The 17,787-nt window shown below is 44.0% G+C and overlaps 2 protein-coding genes across 13 annotated transcripts in view; both read right to left on the bottom strand.

Moving 5' to 3' along the window:
* Positions 1-16,336, bottom strand: part of Slc5a3 (solute carrier family 5 member 3) — a 21,089-nt gene extending 4,753 nt beyond the window's left edge. The window contains exons 1-5 of one of the 12 annotated variants that reach the window (XM_031364429.1): positions 12,254-16,059; positions 10,870-11,153; positions 9,810-9,850; positions 9,668-9,725; positions 9,272-9,469 (exon numbers count right to left, since the gene is read on the bottom strand). The gene's annotated coding sequence lies outside the window, so the exon portion shown is untranslated. Of the gene's footprint in view, positions 1-9,271; positions 11,154-12,253; positions 16,060-16,197 lie in introns of those variants that run through there. The other 11 variants (XM_031364428.1, XM_031364430.1, XM_031364431.1 and 8 more) reach the window with 11 other exon arrangements.
* The window catches only part of Mrps6 (mitochondrial ribosomal protein S6), a 63,250-nt gene extending 46,009 nt beyond the window's left edge, over positions 1-17,241 (bottom strand). Inside the window, exons 1-2 of the mRNA XM_031360593.1 lie at positions 17,185-17,241; positions 16,198-16,599 (exon numbers count right to left, since the gene is read on the bottom strand). Coding sequence (XP_031216453.1) covers positions 16,198-16,599; positions 17,185-17,241 — 459 coding nt within the window. The remainder of the gene's footprint in view (positions 1-16,197; positions 16,600-17,184) is intronic.
* Positions 17,242-17,787: the final 546 nt, after the last annotated feature.

The following is a 17,787-nucleotide window of genomic DNA, read 5'->3' as shown; positions in this document are numbered from 1 at the left end:
AAAAAAAAAAAAAAAAAAAGAATACTGCTATTCAAAGTAACATTGTCACATGTTGAGATCTAAGTGACAGTGCTTACTACTGAGGAAACCTCAAACAATTTCCCATGCTTGAAAAAGAACCATTGCTTCTATAAATCTAGGTATTTTGTTTTTAAAAATCAACAGTAAACTTAGGAGCCATAAATAAAAATAAGACCATCTTTTCTCAGAACAGCTTAAAATAAAATTGTACTATTAAAAACTTGAACACACTAAATAAAATAACCAATAAAAAACAAAAACAAAAAACCTTGAGCACACTCTCACAGGAAGAGAGAGTCGTTTCCTAAAGAATAGAGTCCTACACACTCGGTGGGTGTGGTCCACACCCCTCCCACAGAGAGTCGTTTCCTAAAGTAGTCAGGTGTGGTCCATACCCCTCCCACAGAGAGTCGCTTCCTAAAGAATAGAGCCCTACATACTCATCAGGTGTGGTCCACACCCCTCCTACAGAACGGCTCTTACATCTCAGCACTCTTTTATATAGCACACAATAATTACACCTACATTAAAAAAAACCTGCAAATAAAAAAATCCACATCAAAATCCTGCCTCCTAAAAGTCATGTCAGTGATAAGAGACCGCCAAAAGCAAAAGCAAGAAGCAAAAAAACAAAACAAAATGAAAAACCAACTTAAGTATAAATTTGTATCATTACTTCATACTTGCCGAATCCTGAAGATACTTTATAACTGCTTTCTTAATTCTCCAAATCTTTCAGGTTTAACAAAAATAAATCAAAACAAACAAACAAACAAAAAGACCTTCCAAATTATTTAGGACAAACCCTCCAAATATTCAGTAAACTCTAAGATGACTAATAAACCTATTTATTTAGAAGAATAGCTTTAAATGTTTCAATATAAGGGCCATCCTCAGCCACAGTGGAGAGTCAGTCATGAGACCTGCCTTTAGTGAAGACAACCTATGACTCAAGGACCAGTGTTCCCGTCACCTGCTCACATACAAAGGTAAACCCTTGCTGGTTCCAGCGGCCTACACATAAAGCTCTTCTTGGTAGAAATTTAGCATGTGGGGTCGGGGGCTGGAGAGATGTCAGCAGTTAAAAGCACTGTCTGCTCTTCTAGGGGACCTGAGTTCAACTCCCAGCAACCACATGGTGGCTCACAAAACCATCTGAAATGGGATTTGATGCCCTCTCCTGGTGTGTCTAGAGACAGCTACAGAGAGTGTGTGTGTTTGTGTGTGTGTGTGTGTGTGTGTGTGTGTAAAGTAAATCTTAAAAAAAAAGATTGGGAGTTAGAATTTTAAAAAAGTTTAGCCTGTTTTCCAGAGCCTTTGTTTGGAGGGAAGAGGGGACCCACTTCTCACCACTGCTGATGTAGAAGATTATGTGTTCAAACAAAGTACTCAAAAGCAAAGGAGCCATTTGTGGTTTCTATCACTAGGAATCAGTGCTAGGACCATCATTTTCTGTCAAACAGGACTCACTCATGGCACCAGCTAAGTCACATTCTGCTTTCTGTAGAATGTTCCACCTGGCTAAAATCCCCATACAAGGTCTGAATCCTAACTTCCTTAGATCTGTCATCACAGAAAATAGAGCAGCCAAATTTGAGCTCAGAGCTGTCCTAGGCTGAACACAGGGACACACCTGTAATCCCAGCACTCAGGATGCTGGGGCAAAGGACCGCTTGAATCCCAGGCCTGCATAGACTACTATGAGACTGTCTCAAAAAAACAGTTAAGTGTGCTTGATTCTGTCTTCTCTCTCTGGGTCCTTTCAAAGCCACTACTGACAGCAGCTTCTCACTGAACACTGTAACAGCCTGTATGTTTTTATAGCTTTCTAACTTAAAGTACATACAAGGATCAATACTTCCTAAAGAACTCAAAATGGAAAATAATAACCAAAACAGGTCAATTCAGATTGTACAAGGATATACGTATTACAGTACAATGACGATACACTTCAAGTGTCAGTCACAACAGACATTATCAAAGCCCTGAATTTCAGCATCCCAAGACTATTTCACATTTCTTTTAAGTTGGGGGTGGGGTCCAAAATAAAATATACAGTAAGTCATATATATTTTTTATGTTTAAGAAGTGAACAATTCTTCAACAAAAGCACCATGAGCAAGGTCCAGCGTTCCTTTATTTAGGAAGAATACAATGCTAACACCTCCATCTGACATGCAACATTTTAAATATGCTTTGTATTCATAAGCCTTCTTTCATACTTAAGTTTTCTTTGATATAACTCTTTTTTTAAAGAAAAACTTTTCCAGAACAGAAATATTTGGAGCATACAGAAATGGTCTCCCCAGTACAAAGGTGTTTTGAAGTAGCAGGACTCCCCACTAAAATCATAGGTGATACATTACTTAGAGTTTTATACTTAGGTCAGAATGCAGATTTGTTGGTCATGAATTTAAATGAATTAAATCCAAAGACAGAAGAGAAATGCACATGGTGCTGTATCTAACCAACAAGAAAAGGAAAGGTGAGGTGCATCAACTATGAACTCCTTTTAGGTGTTAAAAACACAAATATGAAATAGAGCTAGTTAAACACTAAATCTCATTTCTACTGCCTAAGGTGACTATTTTATTTATATGTCAAACCAGAAAATTATTTGTAACAATCTATAAAATCCAGAATGTATATATCTTAAAAAAAAAAAAAAGCCATGTCATAAAAACCAAACAGGTAACAAGGAAAATAGTCGCAAAGCTCAGCTTGGGCTCCTATTGCAATTTCAAGATATATGTGAAGTAACAAAACAGCAACCTGTGGGTAGCAACCCCTTCAAGGGGTGGGGTCAAACAATCCTTGCATGGGCATCACCTAAGACCATCCTGCACATGAGACATCTACATTATGTTCTGTAACAGTAGCAAAATTACAGTTATGAAGTAGCATCTAAAACAATTTTATGGTTGGGTCACCACAAAATGAGGAACTGTATTAAAGGTTGCAAGACTAGTAAGGCTGAAAACTGCTGGCCCAGATCATGTTGACCCTAAAAGTGACTAACTGCACTGTCCTTAGCTTTGGGGTAACCTACATGGAGTCCCAGCACTGACAGTAGTAGGCCTAGCAAGTCAAGTCTGTGTAGTAACAGAAATGAAAAATACTCAGCACCTGGTAATTCAAGTATCACAAAAGAGACCTCTGGAGGTCTCTTGGAATCACCTCAGTGTCCCATGAGCACACCAGAGGCTTCCTTTGTCTCCACCACCAAGCCATAGACAGCACAGGTTAACATGAGATTGCATGATCCAGCAAAGCAATAGGTACAAGCTACCCAGACAGAGGTGTAGGTCCTTTATTACAGCAGGAAATACTGACCCTCTGAAGAGAAGGACTTGAAGATCTGTCACTTCTTAATGACAATATATCTCCGCGAACATCAAGTGTGATACGCAGCTACTGCCTAGATCATAGGGGCACAACCCATGTGGAGAAAGTTCTTACTACTGCTCCCCAACAATAGGGTGGGGTCTTCTCAATTCATGGACAGACAGGGCACGATGACTGCCCTTTCAGATTACCTGTTGGCTGTGTGCAAGGGCCTTCACAAATGTTCTTCCCATACAGAACAAGTGGATAAAATGAGACAATGTATTCAGAGTGTCCAATTCATTTACAAATGTCTTTTTAAAGAGGTTCCCTACCACTCCATCAACTTACATCACTCATTTGAAGAAACACCAAAACTTACATCACCTTAGACTTCTTACACATTTTCACTTTATGTCATCTTGAGTCAAAAGTCCAGTAATGAAAATTCTGTGAGTGGAATAATTAATTAATGATTCTTGATGCAGAGTATTAAGTACTCACATGGCTGTCTTCTAATGTTACTTTTAAGGAGGCAGAATGCAGATATAATACAGTTTACCAGAGACACTTAAAAGCAAAAACAAGTTTTCTTAATACAAATGGCATGGATTTCAGCTAATCATGAGTACAGTTAAAGACAATGCTGTAACTGACTTAAAACTGAAATTTTAAAATCCTCATGATCATCATAAGGACAGTTATTGTGATCATTTTATACATGAGAAAACCAAGAGCTAACTTGCCCCAGAATCCAGTAGTGTGTAGGGTAGAATTTGTATCACATCAGTGTCTATATCGCTTCTGCCCTGACTAAAATGCAATACTTACTGCTTTCAAAGAAAAAGTCTTTCTGTGCTGACAGGCAAAAATACTAATGACAGATTAAAAAAAAAAAAATACCCCCACATATCATACATGTTTAAAAATTTGTTTGCAAGCTTGGCATGATAGCACATCCCTGTAATCCTGGGAAGTCTGAAGCTGAAGGACCTCAAGTTTGAGGCCAGCCTGGGCTGTGTAAAGCCCAGCTCAAAAGAACTGTCTGGCCATAATATCCTCATGGTAGACACACAGCAAATATCAACAGAACACTGCAAAGAGCACATGTAACAAAATCCAACTCAAGTATTTAAGTGCGGTCACATGTAAGTGAATATGTGGAGAAAATAACATTAAAAACAGAAAAGATTGTAGGGCAGTGGTGGCGCATGCCTTTAATCCCAGCACTCGGGAGGCAGAGGCAAGTGGATTTCTGAGTTCGAGGCCAGCCTGGTCTACAGAGTGAGTTCCAGGACAGCCAGGGCTACACAGAGAAACCCTGACTCGAAAAACCAAAACAGAAAGATTGAGGTCCATTGTAGTTCAGTGTAAAGAGTGTGGTCCCACACTCCAGACCAGCCCTACTCTCCATTTCGGTATCTGTCCCCTGTCCACCTCAACCCCTCCAGCGTGCCTTCCTTCCACATTACCACCCAATATATATCACACGAATGGCAACTGGACACCACCTTAAGCAAGCCCTCCAGTCTTTCACACAGTGTTTCATTCACAAGTACTGCACTGAGACTGCCAAAGTTCAGATCTCCTGTGTAATCACAATGCAGCAAGATTGGCTCATTAAGCAGTGTGAGATTGCAGACTTAAGAGATCTAAAAGAAACAGTGCAATTCCTTCCCTCAATTTCAAGCAGCTACAAATAAGTGTATGTAGAATGGCAGGCCAGTCACTTTACATGGAAGAAAGCCCTTTGTGTTGAGATAGAAATGTATCTGGGATGTCATCTGCTCCTCCTACCCCTCCTCCCAGCACTCCCCTTTACTGTCCTAACTCCACTTTGGAACATGTTTCACATTTACTGTTCTTTGTGTTGTTCTGTGTTTATCTCTTCTCAGATGACTGCTCCCACACATTCTGAAGGAAGGCAAGCAGTAATTCTCTAAGCTCAAGCCATACAACGCAAGCCCGAGCTTCCTGCTGCTGCTAACTTAGGCAGAACTTTTACCTTCCCCAGCTCTCCATCAGAGCTGAGTTGCTCCACTGACTATAATAATCATTAGTGTTGGGTACATCCTCCCTAACCTCCCACATGCCAGGCAAACACCTACCGAGTTACAGGCCAGAGGAAAGGGTTGACCAAACACCAAGCAGTACTGTTATATACAGTACATAGAGAAATTATCCAGTCCTCACAAAAACTCAAGGAGCAGATGCAATTGAGAAGCTGGGGGTGCAGGCCAGTGGTACAGCACTTGCCTAGCATGTACAGGGCCCTGGGTTTCATTCCCAGCAAGACTAAACAAGCAAGACCTGAGAAGTGTCAAGGACTACTGAAGTACAGGAATACCCTCCTCTCTGTGGGTACAGAATTGCACCCTTTTGTAGTATTCTTCAAGAAAATACACACAGAGACAAGTAGAAATGAATACAAATCAAGAAAAATCCAACTAGCTGATGCAAAAAAGGAGGAAACGTTTACAACCCACGCCTGCCCTGCACAGCAGTGCACAGCAGTAATGGCACCCTTAGGACAAAAGCTGGCGGTGAACTTTAAAGTGGATGATGTAGCATTTGCTGATAAGTCAGTCTTATAATAGAATGCTGCATGACTGTCACCCACAGTACTCCACAAATGTACAGCCTCAAGTAGTCAAATTCCTAATTATTACCTTCCAGAAAATATCTGGATTTAAACTAAAAGAAACTGTGCAGAGACAGTGGATTCATCATTATTAACAGCATGTGAGGCCAGTAAGAAAGTATAACCTGTGAAACTTGTTCAAATCCACATTGGAGTAAAGGACAGTAAAGAGACGATACCAGATGTTAAGGTGGCTGTTTTTCTTCAAGAGCTACACAGGAAAACTCTCCTGGTTACAGGAGAAATGGTGCACTCATCTTTGCTTTTGCTTTTAATCTAAAGTCTTCCAGCAGTAGCTGATTCAAATATAAAAGTCTGTGGATAACTGCTAAAGAACAAAATGTCCAGTTCCAAGTTTATTATTCTATATGTCACTTGTTATAAAAGGAAAGGGGGTACCATTTACCATGGAGTTATCTAACATGTGTCACCAAAACCCGGTAACTGCTTAATTTCCCCAACAAAGGACACTGGCACAGCTCCCAACACAATGCTCTGACATCCCTGTGAACAGTCCTACTAAGGTATCTAATCTGCCTGTAACCACAAGGAAGAACTACAGAAAATTCTAAGTGATATGTGGACTCTGCAAAGCACCAACGGCATTCTCGATAAGGCTGGACAATTGCCCAAGGAAACCAAACAACACCTAAAACCATGAAGATGCATCACTCAGACCTTAGACTAAACACAGAGATGTATGACTTCTAACAACTTGTGATGAAAACTATGCAGTAAACTATCAAATCAACTGTTCTGTAACACTTTAAAATTTTAAGGGTTAAAAAAGGTATGAAATACACTTCAAAAACCACCATAAGATTAAAGTGTTGGTGGCCCTGTTAGAGCTGAATGATGATACTAATGTATGCCTCAGCCTTCTCACACCTATAAAATGTGGGGATGCGCACCCCAGGGCGACATCAGACAGGTTATCAAATTAAAGACTTGTGGAGATGCTGAGGACACAGCTCATTGAGAAGCATACAAGAAGGCCCAGGTTCAATCCCCAGGACAGTATAAACCAGATAGGGTGGCACAGGCGACACTTGGGATTTGGACCCAGGAGAAAGCCGTTCAAGGTTTTCTTGGCCACAAGTCTGGGAACAGCTGGAGTACATGAGACCCAGAGTCAAGGCCAAAGTGAGGGGAAAAGCCCTCCATAACTGTGCCCTCCGCTCTTTCAAGCAAGGTTTCTGTAAGCAGTAACTGCAGTCGCTGCCACCATCTAAGACGAACTCCATCAAGACCTCCTCATGCTCCAGTTACCCACCTCAGCTCATCTACTAAGTTTCCATCTTCCCTGAGAACCATAACTATAATAGAACTTATCACTGTTCCTCTTTTCCATTGATGTTTCTTTATACACATTTGCTAGTAGTGTGTCTCCTATTAGAACCTGAACACCATGAGCACTGAGATTGGTTATTAACCAGAGCATTCCTGAAATACAAGGTAGTACTGGCACCTACTGGTACCCAACAGATATAAACTACACTCTTCAACACAAAGGCACTTTCACCAAACTATAGGACACTATTAGATGTAATCAATAAAGACATGGCTCCCACTTCAGACCGCCAGTCCTGGCCTAGGTGAGCTATGTGATGCTGAACCCTCCCGGTTTTTTTTCCTCCCCCTCCTCTTCCTCCTCCTCCTCCCCTCCTCTTTTTCCTCTTCTTCTTCTCCTCCTCCTCCCCCTCCTTCTTCAGTCGTCATAATGTAAATCACACTAATCTTCAAGATGTTGAAGAATCCAAAGTGAAGGAAAAGCATATCTCTCAAATCCATATCCACACACACAGCCTCTCCTTACGTAATCACGGAGGCCAGGCAGTGGTACAGCTTGAGCATCTATCCCTCTCTAAGGTTAACAACCATATGGTCTAAAGCAGTAAAACTCAACCAGGTCACAGGAGTACAGGTGGGTAGGTGTGTGAATGTGTGTCCAGCATACTTGGTTTCTGTTTTATGTAGAAAAACTGTTCCTATAACAGTTACTACATGGCTTCTCTTTTCCCGTGTCATGAGACAGACCCTGTAACCACAGCATCTTTGTGATAAACCAGTCTCTAACTCTCCTACGAAGCCTCTGAACTCTTCTCCTATGAAAGCCAGTTTAGCTGTGTCCTAACTTCCCCTAAGGAAAAGAGAATTTTTCTTCAAGAAGCAAAACTAAGACCAGAAACAGACTAATTCAACAGTATCCTGAATTAGTGAGCACAAAAAAAATCTGCTGATGCAAACGACGAAGCAGGAGGCCTTCCTGTCCTATAAGACAAGGGAAGAGTCTAAAATTCCAAACTTTCAGAACTGCTGTCCTTTGGATATCAGAAGACCAGATCTTGAAAACTTTAGAAGTAACTTCCAGTGATTTCATCCTAATCAGGTAAAATATTTAACAACAACAATAAAAAAAAATGGTATTAGGAGAAAGTCTCAAGTTTCTTCACTGTTTTTCTCATACAGACTGAATTTTGAAAAAAAAATAAAATAATATAAAAATAAAAACTTACTTGGTCCACACATGAAAGTGGCATTCTTGTGAGACCAGAAGTGCTCCAAGTCCTCAGGCTTGGGTTGTCCCTGTCAGAACCTTGATGACTTACGGTCTCGAGAGCACAAACTCCACACAGGTGCTCTCTCCAGACAGCTAACCAATCAGCAGGCAAGCAGTGCAGCAACAAAAGAAACACAACCAAAACAACCTAGACTGGATCACTGACTTGACAACCTAGACTGGATCACTGCCTTAACAACCTAGACTGGGGGGCTGGCGAGATGGCTCAGTGGGTAAGAGCACGGACTGCTCTTCCAAAGGTCCTGAGTTCGGATCCCAGCAACCACATGGTGGCTCACAACCACCCGTAATGAGATCTGATGCCCTCTTCTGGTGCTGTCTGAAAACAGCGAGCGGGGCCGGAGAGAGTAGGGCAGTCCTGAGTATAATTCCCAGCAGCCACATGATGACTCACAGCCATCTGTACAGCTACAGTGTACTCATACACATAAAATAAATAAATAAATAAATAAATAAATAAATAAATCTTAAAAAAAAAAAAAAACCTAGACTGGATCACTGCCTTAACAACACAACCTAGACTGGATCACTGCCTTAACAACCTAGACTGGATCACTGACTTGACAACCTAGACTGGATCATTGACTTAACAAGGTCGAGCAACTTAAAAGGCAAATGGAGGAGCAAAAGGACGCCTATGCTAGGAGACACCGGGCAAACAGCCTGGCTCAAACTGAACTTTTAACTCACCTACTGAAACTCACCTGAAAACTGAATCAAAACCAGTCCCCACTGGATGTTTTATATCTGTAATCCACTTATTGGAGATGTTAGCCATTTCTGTACTTTCTAACAGAAACAAGAACTGCACATTCCTGGTGGGAACGTCTTCCCAGCCACTGAGCATCCACAGCACTACACTCTTGGCTACGGACACAGCAATCTGGCTCCCATTGCTGCACCTGAGAAAATGAAAGAATTTAATGGCCAAAATAGATGTCAAGGAGAACATTTCCAAAAGTGAAATCTAAACAAAGCCAAACAGACTCCCGTTGACTCTGGGAGGAAGGCAGCTAAGGGCCAGGTCCTGAAGCGGAGGGCTCCAGGGGACACTCGGTTACCGTTTATGCTTTCACTTCCAGTTGTCCTTAAGTCCTTACCTAAGCACCAATCTCTTAGGCATTCAAAACTTGAGTAAAGACTCCCTTAGCAGGGACACTGTAATCACAGAAGAAATGATTAGGGCAAAGGCGAGCCAAACAAGTCAACTGAAACATAGCCGAAAGGTATGTTCACAAGAACCTGGATCTGAGGGTTCAAATCTGCAATGTGATGTCAGGTATCTGGAGTAGGAGTAAAGAAGGGAGACAGACAAAAGGAAAAGATTAGTCAAGGTCCTAACATGGTCCCTACTCTAGAAACCCAGAGCTAGTCACAACAGTCTTGACTGAGGAAGCAGGTCACTGCTTTTCCTAGAGCTATACTCGGAGGATCACGGGTTAACGGTTACCACCTTCCTAAGTGTTCCCTGGCCAGAAACGCCATTTTCAGACAGGGCAGCACTGCCTGGATGCACTACTTCCAACCCTAAGAAGCTAATAAAACGGGTACAAACCAAGCAGACCTGATGAGCAGGGCTCAGTGGCTTAATCCTGTCAAAGCAGTGCTCAGGAGGCTGAGGCTGAGGCAGGAGGAACGATACGCGTTCGAGGCCAGCCTGGTTAACACAGTGGAAATGCTACCTGGACAGGGAGGTAAAAAGACAAAGGAGAAACAAAAGGTCAAGCTAAGCATGCTTCAAATAATCCAACAATCAAGAAAGTGTAAGCTGTAGATGCCGTTCCTCACAGCTTACACTGTCAGACTCTGCTAAGTTCTATGCACCTCTAAAGCATCTCATGCACACTTTTGCCTACTTAAAAGCCTCACAGAATCCAACAATCTCAAACTGGGCTTTTTTTATTGTTATTTTTGTGAACTGAACATGTTTCATGTTTACTGAGTAGGTAATTAGTCCCTTATAAACCAATGACGAATAAATAAGGTGGACTTTGTCTATATGAATGCCTAAAGAGGTTTGGAACAGCCACTGAAATCCAATTAACTAACTTGAAAGTTACAAAATGAGAGCTCTAGCTGATCTAGACACACCTCACTTGGCCCTTGGTGCCAACACTTTGAAAACCAGATTTCTTATAAAACCTGATTTCTACACGGAAGCAAGAGAGAAAACAGGTGGTAAAAGCCCAGGTCAAAGTGCAGCTAGTGGTCACTGGGAGGATCAGCACCAACCACACTAACCACGGTGAGCCAGACTATGATTCAGTGTTGGACGTTGATACAATAAACATATTAAGTTTACCTTGTAAAGTATCATCAGTAAAGGATCAATGGGAAATGAGGTAATGCATTCAAAAGCTATTCTGGAGCGCACTGTTCACCCACAGAGTTTTCAGTCTGAGGCAACAGAAAACAGAAGTTACAAAGCCCTAACTAGCTCTGGGAACCACAATTTACTAAGTTTTGAACCATACTGAGCTGGCAATGCTAAGGTCTTACCTAAGAGCCTACAACAAGCAAAGGGAAAAGCCAGTTTGGGGGCTTGATTCATAAACCACACATCACCTATATGCCAGATGTGAAATACTGCAAGAGAGAAGGGTCACAGTAAGAAAGTCAGAAAACAGCAAAAGTCATAAAAAGCTAGCAAAATGTTGAGCCTGGACAGTGTCTATCCTATAAAGAACGAGACGATAAACCTAATAGGGTCGTACTTCAATACAGCCTCACTTTTCTCACTTCCATAGAGCCATGAAATAGAGCTCATTTTTCTCAACTATTAACTCTAAAACCATTTCTTACGGTTGGTGGAGAAAAGGTAAGTGACAGGATAGCCAGTGTGCAGGCTCTACTTTAGAGCAATGAAGAATAAGAGGGACCAACTGACTGCCCCGAAGTTTTCCTTTTATGCAAATTAATAACCTATCAGGCATTTATTTGATTAACTCATTAAATCTGGTTCCCTAAACAAAGATAATTACATGTTTTACAACAAGTCTGATGGTTTAACAAAATGGCTTTCTTAAATGAAATATCAAAAGGATATCCCTAGGATGGAGAGATGACTCAGTGGTAAAGAACACTCACTGCTCTTCTAGAAGTCCTGAGTTCAATTCCCAGCAACCACATGGCAGCTCACAACCATCTGATGTGAGATCTGGTGCCCTCTGCTGGTGTGTCTGAAAACAGCTACAGTGTTTTCATAAACATTAAATAAATATTAGTTTTTTAAGAAGGAAATACCCTTTTCTTTTGAATATATAAATTCATGACATTATAAACAAATTCTAGTACAAAGCCAGTGACTAAGTCAACTAGAAAGTCCTACCATTAAATCAACTGCCACTGATTTTTACACATATGAATAACCAGACATATATCTACTCTCTTCCTTGCTCTTCCATGTTCAGCCAGACTTCTGTATCCCAAAGTTCATCTACTAAATATGACAGACGCTAGCACTGCATGGAAAGTATTACTTTACTTCAGCTCTCAGTGCTTTGGACTATTTAAGGAGATTTTGCACTGAAAAGATCTAGTAGAAATCTCCATATTAATTAGTACAACCTAGACTTTAACTCTACAGCAGACATTAGTAATGCGTGCATGAATGCAGCGGAGGTAGAGTGGGAACTCTGACAGCAGTGTCAGGTGTATACCGTTATCTGACAGGGAGGACTCCTTACCCCCACGCCATTCCTTGTTCCTTAGCTGCAGCTCAGGGGCAGGCACAGGACTCCTTCTATCACCTTCTGCTGCAGTGAGCTGTAACCCAAGAGATCTTTAATGCCAAAACAAAGTACAAAATTGTTCACAAAGCTCTTTTAAGTGTGTAGCTTCAAGCAGAGCACAAAGAATGATCATCAAAGATACAAGCTAAGCTGGAAAATGATTGATATAACCACCTGACAGCTGGACACTTCAACCTGAACTTCTGCACCAACTAACAACAGAAATCTCACCATGTCCCACTTATCAAAGGTTGTCAAGCCATCTGGGAGCTCTGAAAAGCTATCATTTCTAGTATTACTTCAAGAATATCCTAAGTTGGACACAGCTCTAGAACATCACAAAATACTAGCCAGGTTGTGTTATCAAAGAGGCCAGGGTGAAAGAAAGAATATGAAACTCTTTAGTTGCTAAGTTTTAGAAAAATCACTGCCTTCTGCACCCTACAATTAACAGTCTTCTGCATCTAACTCCATAAAACTCTTATCCTGCAACTACTTTAGCGAGCTACTACTGTAAACTACAATCTGCTTTTTACTAAAAAAAAAAAGTGGAGTGTATGGAGTGCAGAACGAAGCTTAAGGCTTCAGCGAGCTAGCTATGCCCTTACTCCCTCCTGGAGGAGCAATTCTGCTGTTCTTTGGAAACAGGTTCTTACATATTCCAGGCAGGGATGACACTGTGTTCCTCATCCCCCTGGTTCCACTACCAAGTGCTGTGACCACAGACATGTACCACCACGCCCTGGGATTCCTAGTTTTAAAAATCCCTATATACAAAAGGACATATAAATGCTATTTTATTGTACATTCAGCCATTTAAACTAGGTATTATTTAAACCAATCATACACAATGATTCTTGAGTAATAATGACATGATTTCAAGAAAAGTATTTTCTCAGGACTGTCACAAATCTATCCCAACAGTGACCAATCGTCTGACAAAGTGCTCTGAACTATGGAGCCAAAGAACATCTATCTACTGCACAGATTCTTCTTCTACACATCTGAAAGCATTAAAAAACAAAAACAGAAAAACCTAGGAAGCCCTTTAGGGCTGGGTGTAGCTTTATCAATTGGAATCCACAACTCTCTTTCACCTATCTGAAAGTAAAAACTGCAAAGTGAAGTCCAATAGCTCTCTCTGAGAAGCAACTCAGCAAGTATTCTCAGCTTCTCCCAGCCCTCAAAATCACCTCAAAGTTCCTCCCGAACAGAGATGGAAAACAACCTGCACTCACCACCCCACAGGCAATCCAGCCTGCACTCACCGCCCCACAGGCAAGCCTTGCAAGGAGAGGCTGTTGGGACCTGTGGCTTGGTGTTCCCGGTGCAGCTCTGTCCTTCCTATTCTCTCTCCTGAAGCTATTAGAAGCCCAGGTAGGAGCTCTTCCAAAGCCAGTGTCAGCAGCTCTTCTATGAAGACACCTGGGCAACTAACTACCCATCTGATGGTTTGTCAGCACCCTCGAAGCTCAACTTCACATCCGCAGTGTCACTCTACCGTACTCCAGAAGTTAGTCACGCTTCTATCCTGTTTTTTATGCTAGAGAATACAAAATTACAATTTTGAAATCGTATTAAAATCCAAGTGTACAATCTTGAGGACTGTGTGGTCTGCACCTGTAAACACACAAACCTCGAAATGCATCAAAAACAAAGGCTCATGAGAATCAACTCCAACTACAGAGTGAGGAGAGAGCCCTAAAGTGTTTAGAACTTCTGTCCTGAGGCCTCAGCCTGAGAACTCTCACAGGCAGCCTGCTACAAAGGCACTATGCTATGTCAACATGGATCTTTAAATTTAAACTCTAAAAACTCAATTGTAGTAAGTCAAGCTTGAGGTCAAGGACAGTAAGATAAGATTCCCGGTAGGGAAGACTGTTTAGTAGGCACAGGAGAAACACTGAGAGACTAGGAGACTAGTCTCTCAACTCCCTTTTCTGCTTTAGAGTTTGCTTACTCTCCGCCCTGGACCACAAGCCGCTTGGAGGAGAGAAGGGAGGGAGAATACGGTCCCGCGAAAGGGTGCACTATCAGGTGTCCAACATGCATCTCAGAACTCAGTTTAGCCAGCCTTCCTGCTGCAGAAGCTAACTATCTCAGGTTGGAACTGCGGTTTCCCCAAATCCTGCTGTAGGTGTGTAAGCCACTGTGGCATTTTCTATTAGAACAAAGCGCATTTTCCTTTACACCCACAAGTATACATCCTGTTAGAATTCAATTTTCTAAAGCTGATAGCAAACAAAATGTCTAAACTCTTTACTTGTTTACAACCTTCTCAAAGTCAGAACTAAAACACAAGGTTTGTCATTTTATCTAGTTTCTTTGGGTCTGTAAGGATCTTAACACATCTTCCACACTATGTTTAAGCACCTCTCTTCCCTCTTCCCTCCTCTTTAAGGTGCTCTGAACCTATCCTCAGGCAAAGATTTTGAGCAGGTTACACCCCACCTTTGAATCAGTGAACACATATCCATATAATGGTAAAATACATTTAGTCAATATACTGGGCAGCCATGCTAAGCAGGAGTCTCTCATTCAAAGGAATACAAAGGGTTACTGCTACCTCACACTTTGAGGAAATGAATCTTGGTGGTCATATTTTTCAGTTTCTAGCATCTCCTAGAAGGTATAAAGGGAACGTTTATGCAATTTCTACTTAGTCAGAAACAGTCCCGTTTGAATACTTTTGCAACCCTGACCCCTCTGTCGTTCCTATTCTTTTAACACTGTAAAATCCAAAGAGGAAGGAAGGTAGATAATGTACATTACCAAGAGGTGAGACAACGAATCGAATCCTTCTCCCGGAGCCAGGGAGACAGTAAGCTTGGGGACACAAGCTTCTGGACCATCAGGTGGCTCTGGTGTCCTTTCCAAGCCAACCTGGTCCAAGGCACACCTAACAATCTCCTCCTGCTGCTTGTTAGCTGTTCACCAGCGCCTGTGACCCCTGGCTAAAGTGTGTTCAAACTGAAGCTTGACATTGACCCAAAGCCTACTTGCCCAGGGCTAAAAGAAAGCTGCTTCCAGAGCTCAGAAAGGGCACAACGGTTGCTTTTGTTTTGTTTTAAATTGTACCTGCAACGGAGGGAGAGTGCATGAAAGCACACTACATTACCGAATTGTCTCAGAAGAATGGGGATTTCAGCGACGACAGAGAAGTGCCTGACTCTGAACAGAAGCTGAAGATAGCTGTCTCTCCGCCGCCGCCGACCTCAGTCTGTGGCCCGGCTGCTGCTGGTTATCATCCCTCCAAACCTGAAAGTCCCTACCTCAAGATCAAGCAAATGCTGGGGAATGTCTTCGGAAAGCACAAGCAAGGCCACAACTTGGATGAATAAAACTGGGCTAAGGGTACCCGGAGCAGGATTTCCGCTGGAGTCAGAAAAAGAAAGGTCAAAAGATTTTTTTTTTAAGTGTAACAGCGGTGACAAGTGCGTGGGTACCCAGTCGGCACTGGTGCGCTTTGGAGGAAGAAGGCTGTACTGATTGCGGACTCTGAGCTCAGGCGATCGGGACGAGCGGCCGGCGGGGACGACGAGCAGCTTCTCGACGCGTGGGCGCAGAGCGGGGCCGGCCTGGGTTCTCGCGCGTGTGTCCTCCCGCAGTCCTTCCATCGGACTCCGGAGAGCCGGGGGTCCGAGGCCCGCCCCGCCCCCTGGCCCGCTGCGTGCATTGCACACCCCCTCCCGCGACCGCGCGGGCACACACCCCCCGCCTCCCGCGCGCACGCGGCCGCGCCGGGCGCCCGACCCACGCGCGCCCCCTTGGCGCCCGCGACCTCCCGCGGACCGCGCGAGGGGACCCGGTGTCCAGCAGGCAGGGCACGCGGGGCTGGGAGGCCTAGAGGCGGCGGGGCGCGCCCGCGCGGGAACTCGGTCTGAGGGAAGGTCACTTACCCGCCGCATGGCTTTCAGAATCAAAGCCAACTCGTAGCGGGGCATCGCCCGGGATGGCGGCGCCGTGTCCAGGAGAAAGGCGAGGACGCAGAGGAAGACCGGAGGAGTCGCGGCGTGTCGACTCCCGGGCGGCGAAGGCACCGTGCGACCCCGAGAGGCCCGGTTTAAAGGCTCCGGCAGCTGCGCAGACGGCTCGCCCCGCCCACCTCGCCCCGCCCACCGGCCCGGCCCCGCCCCGCCCCTCGCCGGAGGGCGCCTGCACTCGCACCTCCGCGGGTGCCTCCCTGCCCTTCCGGGCCGCGTCGGTGTCCCCGAGCCTGCGGAGCGTGGACGCGGTCGAGAGCGGTCCGTGGGAGGCCGGATCCTCGTTCGGCACGCACCCGCTCCCCGCCGCCTCCGCGCCTACCAACCTTGGGCTCTGGAACCCGGTGGAACTTTCCAGGCCTCCCCGCCCCCAACCCCACTTCCCGGGCCCTAGGCGAGCGTGTGCGCGTGCGCCGCGGTGCGGTGCGATGCGGTCTGGCTGGTGGGTGCCCCTCGCCGGCGCCTCCGGGGAGGAAGGCGGGATGCTAAGGAGTGATTGCGGCACCAAGCCGCCAAGAAACAAGCCTGGAATCGAAGGCTATGTAGGCATTTGCAGTGTTTGCCTATCCTGACCCAGAAGCAGGTTAATGCTTCGACTCTCACCAATAATTCTTTAAATATTACCCTTGCTTTTCAGGCAAAGGAACCTAAGGGTTCCCTGGAGCACAGGAGTAAGAAGGGGCGTGGTAATGTGTTCCAGGTCCAGCACTCCCCAGCGCGCACGGGAGCGCGCACGCATACACACACGGACACACACACACACACACACCTGTACACGCACACATAGAGCGAACTCAAGACTCCCCTCCCCCCTCCTTCTGCCCCTAGAGTAGGTGCTGTTTTCTCAGCTCTGGAAGGCGCCAATAATCCCACTGCAATGGTTGTCTTCTGCTCCCATCTTACCCCAGCTAAAAGAGTCTTTAAGTGAAATGTTGTAACTTTAAAGTGCTCTAATAACATGGTAACTTATTGAGGGCTTTCTGGCTGTATCAGGCAGGATATTGAGGCAGTTCTCACATTAGCTCTGTGAAGCAAATGTTACTACTCACCCTATTTTAGGTCTTAGCAAACATAAACATGCAAGGATGATTTAATTAGTCCATGGCCATACACAAACACGTAGAAAGGAAATGTGTGTCTACAATGTCTGAAGAAGGGTTTCACTCACTGCCTAAACTTAGGAACCTCACCCCATACCCCACCTTACAGACCAAGATGTTGGTCTTTTTCAGTGGCCTTGGACGTCTTTATCACGTCCTCCACAGACCAATCTCCACCAAAGGGTATGGATCTGAATACAGCCTGCGATATGACACCTGAGTTTTTAACATTTTTATTTCTAAGGTTTGTCCGTAACCTGTGCCCTTCAAAACAAACTACAAAGACACCAACTTAGCATCAGCCACACACCTGGTTAGTAGGGTTTTGGTTTGGTTTCCCTAGATTTGGTTGTTGTTGGGTTTTTTTTGTTTGTTTGATTATTTGGCTTGTTTTTGTTTTGGGGTT

This window comes from Mastomys coucha, unplaced genomic scaffold (genome assembly GCF_008632895.1).
Source record: "Mastomys coucha isolate ucsf_1 unplaced genomic scaffold, UCSF_Mcou_1 pScaffold12, whole genome shotgun sequence".
NCBI lineage: Eukaryota > Metazoa > Chordata > Mammalia > Rodentia > Muridae > Mastomys > Mastomys coucha.
Note: the sequence above shows the minus strand (reverse complement) of the source record. Positions and strands in the feature narration are given on the sequence as shown.